The 12575-nt window shown below is 37.8% G+C and overlaps 1 protein-coding gene across 1 annotated transcript; it reads left to right on the plus strand.

Annotated features, from left to right (window-relative positions):
• Window positions 1-708: 708 nt before the first annotated feature.
• On the plus strand, window positions 709-1641 carry LOC136155690 (olfactory receptor 7A10-like). Its single transcript, XM_065917684.1, has one exon. The coding sequence runs from the start codon at window positions 709-711 to the stop codon at window positions 1639-1641; it is 933 nt and encodes a 310-aa protein (XP_065773756.1).
• The last annotated feature ends 10934 nt before the right edge of the window (window positions 1642-12575 follow it).

Genomic DNA, 12575 nt, shown 5'->3' on the forward strand with positions numbered 1-12575 from the left:
CTTGTTACTCAGCATCCCTAACATCATCTCTAGTCACTTCCCCCCCCCACCTGCTCATTCCTCTGGCTTCCTTGTTTACATTTGAACATGTGGAACAAGTGTCTTGCTCAGTACCTTTGCAGTGGCTGTTGCCTCTTGCCTCTCCCAGGCACACACTTCTCCTGGTGTCATACTGTATCCTTCTGTCTCTTTCTTAAGATCTCTTCAAATAACCTCTTGTTTGTTGGCCTTGCCTGAACACTCAGTACCTAACAAATTTCCCCCCTACTTGCTCCTTTATATCTGTTTTTGTTTTCTTCACAACAAAATATCTTCCACATTCTGACATAAAATATATTTATTTGAATATCATCTTTCACCATCCTTGGATTGTGGGAAATTTGTTTTTCAGCACCTCTACTTATTCCCTATATGTGCTTGGAGCATGTTGGCCCTCAATATAAAATATTTCTCAAATATCTGAAATAATTTCTCATTAAAACTAAAAATAAATGAACTCTTTGAAAGTATGCTGACAATGTGATAAAAATATCTGGTGAGAGGTGAAGTGGGATACATCCTTAGGGAGGGTCTATCTACATACAATATATTAACATCAGTTTCTTGCAAGTAAAATAGAAATAATAGTACTTCAGCTATGCGAGTTATGCAAATTTCATGAAAAATTAGTCATGCTGTTCTCTTTTTTCCAAGAGTCACCTTCACCATATGGAACCAGGGAACAATACACACATTTCAAAATTTCTTCTCGTGGGACTTTCAGAGGTACCAGAACTGCAACCCCTCATATTTGGGCTTTTCCTCTCCATGTACCTGATCACTGTATTTGGAAACCTGCTCATCATCCTGGCCGTCAGCTCAGACCCCCACCTCCACACTCCCATATACTTCTTCCTCTCCAACCTGTCCTTTGTAGACATCTGCTTCACCTCCACCACCATCACAAAGATGCTGCAAAATGTTCAGATACAGAGCAAAGTCATAACATATGAAGGCTGCATTGTTCAGATGCATTTTTACATTCTCTTTGCAGGATTAGATGACATTCTCCTGACTGTGATGGCCTATGACCGCTTCATGGCCATTTGCCACCCCCTGCATTACACAATCACCATGAACGCCCAGCTCTGTGGATGGTTGGTTCTGGTCTCCTGGATCATTAGTGTCCTGAACTCCTTGTTACACAGCTTAATGATATTGCAATTGCCCTTCTGCTCAGACTTGGAAATCCATCACTTTTTTTGTGAAATCCAACAGCTGATCCAACTTGTCTGTTCTGACACTTTCCTCAATAACACAGTGCTGTATTTTGGATCTGTAATTATAGGGGGTGTTCCCCTGGCTGGTATCATTTACTCTTACTCTAAAATAATGGCCTCTATCTGTGGAATCTCATCTGCTCAGGGGCAGTATAAAGCATTCTCCACCTATGCATCTCACCTCTCTGTTGTCTCCTTATTTTATTTTACATGTTTAGGAGTGTACCTTAGTTCTTCTGATACCCACAGCTCAGAAGCAATTGCAATAGCCTCAGTGATGTACACTGTGGTCACACCCATGCTGAACCCCTTCATCTACAGTCTGAGAAATAAAGCTGTAAAGAGGGCTCTGAAAAGATTCTTTGGGATGGAAACTTTTTAATAGGCCCATTTGCCCTTGGACTGAAGAAATACCCATGACAGCAGGACTCAAAGCCTCATAGGCAGATATTGTGATTCTTTGTTCAGATTGTGATAATAGTAATTGCTTCTTCAATTTATAGCCTGGTATATCCATTTCTTTGATTTAAACTTACCTATAAAATTTAAAAAATATCCTTTATTAAATTTTCTCTGTTATCTAAGTGTTTTTTTTTGTCATTTTTCTACTCTCTCAAATTGACTCAACTTCTTGTGTGACATATATGTAAATTTCCATTTATCTCATGAGACTTCACCCATTTCTTAAGAATAAATTCTTCTGAAATGAAATACTTTATACTGAGTATTTTTTCTTTCATTTTAATAATTATGAATTTTGCTTATGGAAAAAAACTGTACCCAAACCTATTACATAATTTCATAGAAGAGTAAAATATGAAACTACATTTTATCACATTTTGGTTCATCGTATCTTGAAACATCACCACTGTAATTGCTCTTTCTGAAAAATTGTAGACATTAACAGATAGTGTGCTTCATAGTACTTCATCTGGTTTTATGCTCTCACAGTGTACTGCTCTCTATGTAGCTCAGTGTCCACTTTACCCACATGAGTCACTGGCAAAAGGGAGCATCAAAAACATGTCTCTAATGGGTGTGTACATGAAACAAAAATTTCAGTAAGGGTTTGACATTATAAAACCTAGAGTCAGAGGGGAACTTAAGTATGATGTAGCAAAAATTTGTGTCAGATTATTTCTAGGCAAACTTCTTTTCATGGTGTCACTTACTTATTGGTGCATGTCATTTCATTGTCTGTGTGTAAAGAGGTTTATCACTAGGGGGAAGGATTATTTGGTGTAATTGTATCTTTTTCTGCTTGAAAAAAATTCCATTGCTGCAGCCTATGAATGTGATTCTTTCCTATGCTCTAAATGAATTATGTTCTCCATTCTAATTTCTTTCACAATCAGTAAAAGTCAATGGATAATATAAATATCATATGTATATGATATATGTGATGTAAAATATATAAATAAAACACTTTGACACTTTGCTTTCTTCCTATCTCCAACCAATTTTAGCTGTGACTCAACTACCTGTGCTTAACATATTACCTTAAACCACGCAGCACTAGAAATGTTTAATTTTTAGCTTATTAATTAACATGTAATTGCATACAAAGAACTGCACATTTTTAAAGTATACAGTTTTCTAAATGTCCAAAATTAAGAGTATACTATATGGTTCCACTTGTGAATAATTTAAAAGAGTGCACAATAAATTTTAATTTCTTCATAATGTTCTTGTTAACAATATAATTTCCCTGAGCCTCAGTTACCTGTGATGACCATTTTATCTACTACTGTGGGCAGGAATCCCTTAAAAAAAATGGAGTAGCCATCATGGTCAACAAAGGAGTCAGAAATGCAGTACTTGGATTCAATCTCAAAAATGACAGAATGATCTCTGTTCATTTGCAAGGCAAACCATTCAATATCATGGTAATCAAAATCTATGCCCCAACCAGTAACGCTGAAGAAGCTGAAGTTGAACAGTTCTATGAAGACCTACAAGACCTTCTAGAACTAACACTCAAAAAAGATATTCTTTTCATTATAGGGGACTGGAATACGAAAGTACGAAGTCAAGAAATACTTGGAGTAACAGGACAATTTGGCCTTGGAGTACAGAATGAAGCAGGGCAAAGGCTAATAGAGTTCTGTCAAGAGACGCACTGGTCATAGCAAACACCTTCTTCCAACTATGCAAGAGAAGGCTTTATACATGTACTTCACCAGATGGTCGACACCGAAATCAGATTGATTATATTCTTTGCAGCCAAAATGGAGAAACTCTATACAGTCAGCAAAAACAAGACCAGGAGCTGACTGTGGTTGGATCATGAACTCCTTATTAGCAAATTCAGACTGAAATTGAAGAAAGTTGAGAAAACCACCAGACCATTCAGGTATGACCTAAATCAAATCCCTTGTGACTATACAGTGGAAGTGAGAAATAGATTTAAAAGATTAGATCTGATAGACAGAGTGCCTGATGAACTATGGATGCAAGTATGTGACATTGTACAGGAGACAGGAATCAAGACCATCTCCAAGGAAAAGAAATGCAAAAATGCCAAATGGCTGTCTGAGGAGGATTTACAAATAGCTGTGAAAAGAAGGGAAGGGAAAAGTAAAGGAGAAAAAGAAAGATATACCCATTTGAATGCAGAGTCCCAAAGAATAGCAAGGAGAGATAAGAAAGCCTTCCTCAGTGATCAGTGCAAAGACATAGAGGAAAACAAAACAAGATCCTCATGACCCAGATAATCACGATGGTGTGATCACTCACCTAGAGCCAGACATCCTGGAATGTGAAGTCAAGTGGGCCTGAGAAAGCATCACTACGAACAAATGTAGTGGAGGTGATGAAATTCCAGTTGAGCTATTTCAGACCCTGAAAGATGATGCTGTGAAAGTGCTGCACTCAATATGCCAGCAAATTTGAAAAACTCAGCAGTTCCCACAGGACTGGAAAAGGTCAGTTTTCTTTCCAATCCCAAAGAAAGGCAATCCTAAAGAATCCTCAAACTACCAAACAATTGCATTCATGTTACATGCTAGTAAAGACATCCTTAAAATTCTCTAAGCCAGACTTCAGCAGTACATGAATCGTGAACTTCCAACTGTTCAAGCTGACTTTAGAAAAGGCAGAGGAACCAGAGATCATATTGCCATTATCCGCTGGATCATCAAAAAAGCGAAAATTCCAGAAAAACATCTATTGCTGCTTTATTGACTATGCCAAAGCCTTTGACTGTGTGGATCACAATAAACTGTGGAATATTATGAAAGTGATGGGAATACAAGACCACCTGATCTGCCTCTTGAGATACCTATATGCAGGTCAAGGAGCAACAGTTAGAACTGGACATGGAACAACAGACTGGTTCCAAATAAGAAAAGGAGTACGTCAAGGCTGTATATTGTCAACCTGCTTATTTAACTTATATGCAGAGTACATCATGAGAGACTCTAGGCTGGAGAAAACACAAACTGGAGTCAAGATTGCTGGGAGAAATATCAATAACTCAGATATGCAGATGACACCACCCTTATGGCAGAAAGTGAAGAGTAACTAACGAGCCTCTTGGTGAAAGTGAAAGAAGAGAGTTAAAAAGTAGGCTTAAAGCTCAACATTCAGAAAACTAAGATCATGGCATCTGGTCCCATCACTTCATGGCAAATAGTTGGGGAAACAATTGAAACAATGGCTGACTTTATTTTTCTGGGCTCCAAAATCACTGCAGATGGTGATTGCGGTAGTGAAATAAGACACTTATTCCTTCGATGGAAAGTTATGACCAACTTAGACAGCATATTAAAAAGCAGAGACATTGCCTACAAAGCCCATCTAGTCAAGGCTATGACTTTTCCAGTCATCATGTATGGATGTGAGAGTTGGACTATAAAGAAAGTTGAGCGCCGAAGAATTGATGCTTTTGAACTCTGGTGTTGGAGAAGACTCTCGAGAGTCCCTTGGACTGGAAGGAGATCCAACCAGTCCATCCTAAAGGAGATCAGTCCTGGGTGTTCATTGGAAGGACTGATGCTGAAGCTGAAACTCCAATACTTTGGCCATCTGATGGGAAGAGCTGACTCATTTGAAAGGATCCTAAAGCTGGAAAAGATTGAGGCCAGGAGGAGAAGGGGACGACAGAGGATGATATAGTTGAATGGCATTACTGACTCAATGGACATGGGTTTGTGTGGACTCCGGGAGTTGGTGATGGACAGGGAGGCCTGGTGTGCTGCGGTTCATGGGGTTGCAAAGAGTTGGACACGACTGAGTGGCTGAACTGACCTGACCTGAACTAAGCCTCAGTTTTTATTTCATAAGAAAATATGAGATAATAAATTCTAGCTTCACTTGGATATTGTGAGGTATGTATGCAATGCATAGAAATATTTGCTGAGTCCACAAACCATGTTCAAGGTTCGGAGTACATATATGTTTATATGTGCCTGCATCTATATACACCATTTTCTGAAATAAACCCACTCACATACATGTATTGCACACAGTCTCATTAGTAATCTCACCGATTGGGTTGAAAGAAAACTTGAGAGAAAGTTGGAAGGATAGAAGTAAGAAAAAAAAAATGCTTGAATTAACATAAACTAGAAAGAATGTAGAAACGTTAACAGAAAGATTTAAACTAGGTTATTAATTTCAGTAATGATGTACTTTTCCTATTTTCAATTTCAAAGGCCTCAAAATCAGAGCCACATTTACATTTAGATAAAAAAAATTCTGTGTATCAGCTAATGGGAAAAAGATCTCTAAGGTGACTCTGATTTCCTCCTATATATGGTAGGCATTCAACACAAAATGTCCTATTTAAGAGAAGCTTATTGTGTGAATCAAAAATCTTTAGCTGAGCTCCTAGAAATAGTAGATAATTGGACAAATATATTTTAGATTCCTATTGCTAGAATAACAAATTACCACACCTGTGTGTTAAAAAAAGTGCCTGTCATAAAATTCTGTAAGGTCAGAGGCCTGAAGTCTCATTGAGCAAGAATTTAGATATCTATAAGACTCTGATTCTTATGGATACTCCAAAAGAGGTTACATTTAATTTTCTGTTTTACTTCTAGTGGCCACCACCATTCCATAGTTCAGGGTACTTGCTCCATATTCAAATGCAGGTGCCTGGCATTTTAACTCTCTGTCTAATTCCAACTCTTACTCTCTCTTGCATGGTTAGAAAAATCATCGTAATTGTATTAGTCTGACCTGGATATCTGTGCTAATATTCTTAAATAAAGATCAATGATGAGCAACCTTATTTCCTCTGCTATTGTAATTAAACTAGTTATGTAAACTAGGCTATTCCAAGGTTCTTGAGATTTTGCTGTAGACATCTTTTGGAGGATCTTATTGTGACTACTGCAAAATCTTATTCTAATAGAAATGATTTGATGTCACTTAATACTTCTATAAAAAGTCAAACACAAAATTTATCCCTACCTAAAAGGTGATCAAAAATCTTTTCTTTCAAAATTAAGAAAGAATGGAGTATTCTGGGTGAAGGCCTAAAACTACTTACACCTGAATCTAACACAGAACTACTTTCTTGGTACTTAAATTGACATCCACAGACCAGAACCTGTACTATCAAATAACACTTAGGATTTTGTTAGAATTGCAGGGCCCCAGGCCCCTGATCTGGCCGACTGAATAATAATTTACATTTGAAATACAATCCTTGGTAATTTGTGAAGCAGTGGATTCAGAGAAGTGCTAGTCTAGAATAGGTTTCATCACCTTCTCAGTGTTGATATTTGGGAAGTATGATTACTAGCACTGGATGACGTCCTGTACATCAGAAGAGTTCAGTAGGACCCCTTCAAATATTGCCAAATATCTTTAATTGAAAAATCACTCTTGGTTGAGAATCACTGCTTCAGTGTTTGAAAACTGGGAGCCTCCTGAGAGATTCCAATCAAGACTCTATCTCTTATTTGGTTTAAAATATTGAACACTTCCCTAGTGGCTCAGACAGTAAAGTATCTGCCTACAATGCCAGAGACCTGGGTTTGATCCCTGGGTTGGAAAAATCTCCTGGAGAAGGAAATGGCAACCCACTCCAGTACTCTTGCCTGGAAAATCCCATGGATGGAGGAGCCTGGTAGGCTACAGTCCATGGGGCCTCAAAGAGTTGGGCACTACTGAGCAATTTCACTTTCACTTTCACTGAGCATAACATTAAACCCTTCTGAGTATCATTAAAACAATGGGGGATGAAATGCATAAGGGGACTGCATCATAAATGTTGTATGATGACTACATTTATTGATGACTACATCACAAATAAAAATTTTTGCAGACAATCATGATAACGTTCTAAGGTAGGTTATAGTATGTTGTTATTGTTGTTCACTCGCTAAGCCATGTCCTTGGTTTTCATATTAATTAGAAAGGTCCTGAACAAGTTGTTAAGTCCCACAGTCGCGTCTGACTCTTTGAGACCCCATGGACTGCAGCAACCCAGGCTTTCCTGTCCTTCACCATTTCCCAGAGCTTGCTCAAACTCATATCCATTGAGTCAATGATGCCATCCAACCGTCTCATCTTCTCTTGTTCCCTTCTCCTCCTGTCTTCAATCTTTCCCAGAATCAGGGTCTTTTCAAATGAGTCAGACTTCACAGCAGGTGTCCAAAGTAATGGAGCTTCAGCTTCAGTATCAGTCCTTCTAGTGAATATTAAGGATTGATTTCCTTTAGGATTGACTGGTTTGGTGTCCTTTCAGTCCAGGAGACTCTCAAGAGTCTTCTCCAACACCACAGTTCAAAAGCATCTACTATGCACTCAGCCTTCTTTATAATCCAACTCTCACAATCATACCTGACTACCGGAAAAACCATAGCTTTGACTAAGTGGACCTTTGTCAGCAAAAGTAATGTCTCTGCTTTTTAATACACTGTCTATGTTTGTCATAGCTTTTATTCCCCCTTGAAAATAAAGTTTGTCACCATTTCCATTGCTTCCCATCTATTTGCCATTAAGTGATGAGACCAGATGCCATGAAGTGATGACACCGAATGCCATGATTGTAGTTTTTTGAATGCTGAGTTTTAGCCATCTTTTTCTCTCTCCTCTTTCACATACATCAAGGGGCTCTTTAGTTCCTCTTCACTTTCTAGCATATGAGTGGTGCCATCTGCATATCTGAGGTTATTGAAATTTCTTCCGGCAATCTTGACTCCAGCTTGTGATTCATCCAGTTCAGCATTGCACATGATATACTCTGAATATAAGTTAAATAAGCATGGTGACAATATACACCTTTGATGGATTCCTTTCGCAATTTGGAACCAGTTCAGGTCTAACTGTTGCTTCTTGACCTGCATACAGATTTTTCAGGAGGCAAGTATGGTGGTCTGAAATTTCCACCTTTTGAAGAATTTTCCACAGTTTGTTGTGATCCACACAGTCAAAGGGTTTAGTGTAGTCAGTGAAGCAGAAGTAGATGTTTTTCTGGAATTCTCTTATTTTTTCTATAATCCAATAAATGTTGGCAATTTGATTTCTGGTTCCTCTGCCTTTTCTAAAATCAGCTTGTCCATCTGCGAGTTCTCAGTTCATGTACTGTTAAAGCCTATCTTGGAGGATTTTTGTATGATCTTGCTCTCATGTGGAATGAGTGAAATTGTGCAGTAGTTTGAACATTCTTTGGCCTTGCCCTTCTTGGGGATTGGAAAGGAAACTGACATTTACCATTCCTGTGGCCACTGTGGCCAAATTTCCTGACATACTGAGGGAGGCACTTTCACAGCATCATCTTTTGGATGTGGAATAGCTCAGCTAGAATTCCATTACATCCACGAGCTTTGTTTGTAGTGATGCTTCCTACGGCTCACCTGACTTCACATTCCAGGATGTCTGGCTCTAGGTAAGTGATCATCCATTGTGGTTATCTGGGTCATTTCCATATGACCCAGCAATCCCACTGCTGGGCATGCACACTGAGGAAACCAGAATTGAAAGAGACACGTGTACCCCAATGTTCATCACAGCACTGTTTACAATAACCAGGACATGGAGGCAACCTAGATGTCCATCAGCAGACGAGTGGATAAGAAACCTGTGGTACATATACACAATGGAATATTGCTCATCCATTAAAAAGAATGCATTTGAATTAGTTCCATTGAGGTGGATGAAACTGGAGCCTATTATACAAAGTGAAGTTAGCCAGAAAGAAAAACTCCAATACAGTATAACACATATATATGGAACTTAGAAAGATGGTAATGATAACCCTGTATGTGAGACAGCAAAGGAGACACAGATTTATTGAACAGTCTACAGGATGCTTGGGGCTGATGCACTGGGATGTCCCAGAGGGATGGGATGAGGAGGGAGGTCAGAGGGGGGTTCAGGATGGGAACACATGTACACCCATGGCAGATTCAAGTCAATGTATGGCAAAACCAATACAGAGTTGTAAAGTAAAATTAATTAATTTAAAATAAATAGACAAATTAAGTTCCTAGAGGACAATAGAAAAAAATCTTTTTTTTTGTATAATTTTTCTATATATTCTTGCCACCTTGTCTTAATATCTTCTGCTTCTTTTAGTTCCATACCATTTCTGTCCTTTATTGAGCTCATCTTTGCATGAATTGTTCCCTCAGTATCTCTACTCATCTTGAAGAGAATGTTAGTCTTTCCCATTCTATTGTTGTCCTCTATTTCTTTGCATTGATCATTGAGGAAGGTTTTCTTATCTCTCCTTGCTATTCTTTGGAAATCTGCATTCAGATGGATATATCTTTCTTTTTCTCTTTTGCCTTTTGCATCTCTTCATTTTTCAGCTATTTGTAAAGCCTCTTCAGACAACCATTTTGCCTTTTTACATTTCTTTTCTTGGGGATGGTTTTGATCACTACCTGTGGACATGTTATGAAACTCCATCCATAGTTCTTCAGGCACTCTATCAGATCTAATCCCTTGCATCTATTTATCACTTCCACTGTGTGATCACAAGGGATTTAATTTAGGTTGTACCTGAATGGTTTAGTGATTTTCCCTACATTCTTGTATTTAAGTCTGAATTTTACAATAAGGATTGCAAAAATAAATCCCGACCAAGGGATTTATGCAAATACATGCCTACTGCAGCATTTCTTGGAACTTATATATCTCAGTGTCTTTTCTATGTCTGGATATTCACATAAAATATTTTATGTGAAAATGGACACACTAAAGATCTTAAATTACTATTAATTATAACACTTGCAATTATTTTATTACCAATGATGCTGTATATATATTTCAATTTTTTAGTCATTTACTTTCTTGATAAAAAACATTGTCTGTGAGAGTCCTTTATTTTGTATGCTTTGATTGGATTGCTTGCATTCCTATATTTGATCACACTTTTCAACAAAAATTTGATGTTTCATTTATTCACAAAATTATTGCATGCAATTTAATTATTTTATGTATGTAGATGTATTAGTGAGAATGTTTGATATCATATACTCAGTCATATGTTGTTCTTTTTATTACTCAGTTTAGCTAAGTCACACAGTCGTGTCCAACTCTTTGCGACTCCATGGACTGCAGCAATTCAGGCTTCCCTGTTGATCATTAGCTCCCGTAGCTTGCTCAAACTCATGTCCCTTGAGCTGGTGATGCCATCCAACCACCTCATCTTCTGTCATCCCCTTCTCCTCCTGTCTTCAGTCTTTCCCAGCATCAGGGTCTTTTCTAAGGAGTCAGTTCCTTGTATCAGCTGGCCAAAGTATTGGAGTTTCAGCTTCAACATCAGTCTTTCCAGTGAATTTTCAGGATTGATTTCCTTTAGGATTGACTGGTTTGATATCCTTGCAGTCCAAGGGACTCTCAAGAGTCTACTCCAACACCACAGTTCAAAAGCATCAATTCTTCTGTGTTCAACCTTCTTTATGGTCCATCTCTCACATCAATACACGACTACTGGGAAAAAACCATAGCTTTGACTAGATGGACATTTGTTGGCAAAGTGATGTCTCTGCTTTTTAATATGCTGTCTAGGTTGGTCATAGCTTTTCTTCCAAGGAGCAAGCGCCTTTCATTTTCATGGATGCAGTCATCATCTGCAGTGATTTTGGAGTCCAAGAAAATAAAGCTTGTCACTGTTTCCATTGTTTCCTCATCTATTTGCAATGAAGTGATGAGACAGGATACCATTTTTTGAATGTTGAGTTTTAAGCCAGCTTTTTCACTCTCCTCTTTCACTTTCACCAAAAGGTTCTTCAGTTCCATATCACTTAGTCATATGGTGTTCTTTCCATTGCTTTTCTACTTTTTGTTTGTTTGTTTGTTTGTTTTTTTGCTGCAATAATTGAACTGTCACTTTAATACTTGTCACTTGCAAATCCTTGTTATAAACAAAAAATAAAGTGAATGTTCTTTTGCATAGTGCTAATGAATAACCTTTTATACATTTATATACATAGAAATCTGTTACTCGTTTTTGCTCTTATCAGTCTTTCTTGATAAACATATTTATCAAATATGATAAATAAGCATATTTCTAAAAGTTGTATCACCTTTGGCGAGCACCTGGAAAGCATTCTTCTTTGCTATTGGAAAAAGATCACCTTCATCTTTTATAAGTGTATTTGAATCCAGATATATTAATGTGTGAACAGATTGTAACTTGAGTACTCCTATATTCCCACATTTTAAAATCCTTTAAGTTACTTTATTTCTAAGTCTTTGGGAATTTAAGTTGAAATAGTACCCCATGTTGATATCATTTAATTGTTAATATTTTATGTCCTTATAGACTTGTAGATTTTTATTCGATGTTGTTGCATTCAGTTATCTTGAAATCACTATGAAAATTGAAAGTGTTAGTTGCTTAGTCATATCTTACTCTTCGGGATTCCAGGGACTGTAACCCATCAGGCTTTTCTGTCCATGGGATTCTCCAAGCAAGACTACTGGAGTGGGTAGCCTTTCCCTCTCCAAGGGATCTTCCCAATCCAGGAATTGAATCTGGGTCTCTTGTATTGCAGGTGGATTCTTTATTGAGTGAGCCAGCTGGAAAGCCCAATGTATATCTCTAATGTACCTTATTCTTGATTCTTTCTACAAATAATTGAACATCTACTACGTGGCACTGTTTCTAGGAACATTGAGTATAACATTCAGTTAAAACTCAGTAGTGGCCACAGGACTGGAAATGGTCAGTTTTCCAATCCCAAAGAAGGACAGTGCCAAAGAATGTTCAAATTACTGCACGATTGCACTCATCTCACACTCCAGCAAAGTAATAATCAAAATTCTTGAAGCCAGGCGTCAACAGTACATGAACCATGAACTTCCAGAAATTCAAGCTGGATTTTGAAAAGGCAGAGGAAAAAGAGATCA

This window comes from Muntiacus reevesi, chromosome 1 (assembly GCF_963930625.1).
Source record: "Muntiacus reevesi chromosome 1, mMunRee1.1, whole genome shotgun sequence".
In the NCBI taxonomy this organism is placed as follows: domain Eukaryota; kingdom Metazoa; phylum Chordata; class Mammalia; order Artiodactyla; family Cervidae; genus Muntiacus; species Muntiacus reevesi.

Excerpts from the sequence above, each read along its gene's own strand:
- LOC136155690 (XM_065917684.1), top strand. The coding sequence starts at position 709 with ATGGAACCAGGGAACAATACACACATTTCAAAATTTCTTCTCGTGGGA.